General features: G+C 39.1%; 1 protein-coding gene across 2 annotated transcripts in view; it reads right to left on the bottom strand.

Annotated features, from left to right (window-relative positions):
* Window positions 1-1,997, bottom strand: part of EIF2AK1 (eukaryotic translation initiation factor 2 alpha kinase 1) — a 45,302-nt gene that overhangs the window by 34,188 nt on the left and 9,117 nt on the right. For both annotated transcript variants that reach the window (XM_023518631.1, XM_003798928.3), the window contains exon 2: window positions 1,434-1,592. In XM_023518631.1, the coding sequence (XP_023374399.1) occupies window positions 1,434-1,592 (159 nt within the window). The remainder of the gene's footprint in view (window positions 1-1,433; window positions 1,593-1,997) is intronic.

The raw sequence follows: 1,997 nt of genomic DNA on the forward strand, positions 1-1,997 counted from the left end.
CAGCCTAGCTCACAGCAATATCAAACTCCTAGAATCAAATGATCCTCCTGAATCTGCTTCCCAAGTAGATGAGGACTACAGGAACGCACCACCATCCCTGGCTAGTTTTTCTGATTTTAGTAGAGACAGGATCTTGCTTTGCTCAGGCTGGTCTTGAACTCCTGACCTCAAGGAATCTTCCCTCCTTGGCTACCCAGAGACATAGGATTATAAGTGTAAACCACTGGGCACAGCCTAAAAAGACTTTTTTGAGAGAAAAGAATCTCAGAATCTGTGGTTGGAGCCATTACACAGGCCTCATGGTCTCAGTCAATAAGCTAAACAAGAAACAGTAAAAGCTATAATTCTTCTGTGCTCATGTTTTTCCTTAAGTGTCCTATAGCAGGAATACAACTTAACATTTTTGGCTAGGCACAGTGGTTCTTGCCTATAATACTAGCACTTTGGCAGGCCAAGGCAGGAGGATCATTTAAGGTCAGAAGTTCCAGACTAGCCCGAGCAACATAGTGAGACCCTATCTTTACAAAAAATAGAATTAGCCCAGTGTGGTGGCACGTACCTAGAATCCCAGCTACTTGCAAAGCTGAGGCAAGAGGACTGCTTGAGTCCAGGAGTTTAACATTGCAGGGAGCTATGATCATGCCACTACTCTAACACCTGGGCAATGGACCAAGACCTTGTCTGCAAAAAAAATAAACATTTTTACAATTTCGACTACAAAATGCAGCTGATTTTAGGCCAAGAACTGGTTCTGAATGAGCACATGTGATTTTCCCTTTTTAATCTTTTTTTTTTTTTTTTTTTGCAGTTTTTGGCCAGGGCTGGGTTTGAACCCGCCACCTCCAGCATATGGAGCTGGCGCCCTACTCCTTTGAGCCACAGGTACCACCCATTCCCTTTTTAATCTTTTATTTATTAAATTACACACAATTTGGGGGGGCCCCAGGGATGATATCCATAAGAAATTACCGAAAGGAAAATGTAAAATAAATTGAAAGAATGTAAATTATTTATTCTTACTTCACACCCAATTTTTATTTTTTAACTTTTTAATTTTTCAAGGTCTCACTTTGTTGCCCAGGCTAGAGTTCAGTGGCCCAATTACAGTTCACTACAGCCCCAAATTTTGGGGCTCAGGGATTCTCATGAGTCAGCTTCCTGAATAGCTAGGGCTATAGGCATGCATCATCATGCCTGGCTAATTTCAAAAAAAATTTTTTTTTAGAGTCAGAGTGTCACTGCATTGCTTAGGCTGGCCTTCAACTTCTGAGCTCAAATGATCCTCCCACCATGGCCTCCCAAGTAGCAAGGATCACAAGCTTAACCCTCCATGCCTGGGTCCCATCCTGTTTTTACACATCAACTGTGTCTCAGGCCAACAGCAGTAAACAATCTTATTACAAGCTTTATTTTGCAAATTGATTATTACTTACATTTAAACACCTGTCTTGAACGAAGTGGGTTTGGTTCATGCACATGGCTCAAGTGCTCCAGCAAAGAAACAAGCAATAGTTGGTTTGCAACTGCAAAAGGGAAAGTTGGCTGTTGTAGGGGTTCTTTTAATACCTGGAGTTCTGCTGGAACATCAGATTCTAAAAATTAAAAGAAAAAAATATAAAATTAATGATAAACCTTGTTTATCTCATAACAAAAAGTGTATTCTAAACAATGAAACATGTTATTTAAGCTTAAAGAAATAAAAAACAAAAGAGTAGCTATGTTGAGATGGATTAATCAAGGAAGGCTTTCTTGAGTTGAATTCTAGAAGCTGGAAGACCAGCACAAAGATGCAGAAGAGAAACAGTTTTGGTAGCAATGGTGTGTACAATAGTAAAAATAAGTAAAAAAGTAAATATGTAAGCAAACAGGCAAGCAAGTCTGAATAGACTGGCTTCCTTCCTTTGAAAAGATAACCAAGATATAGACATAAGAAAAAGTATGAAGAAACTTTAATCAATGAGCAAATGATAAATGTGTACCCAGTGTTTTTTTTTTTT

The sequence above is a fragment of the Otolemur garnettii genome, unplaced genomic scaffold (genome assembly GCF_000181295.1).
Source record: "Otolemur garnettii isolate 467f Iridium unplaced genomic scaffold, OtoGar3 scaffold00142, whole genome shotgun sequence".
Taxonomy (NCBI): domain Eukaryota; kingdom Metazoa; phylum Chordata; class Mammalia; order Primates; family Galagidae; genus Otolemur; species Otolemur garnettii.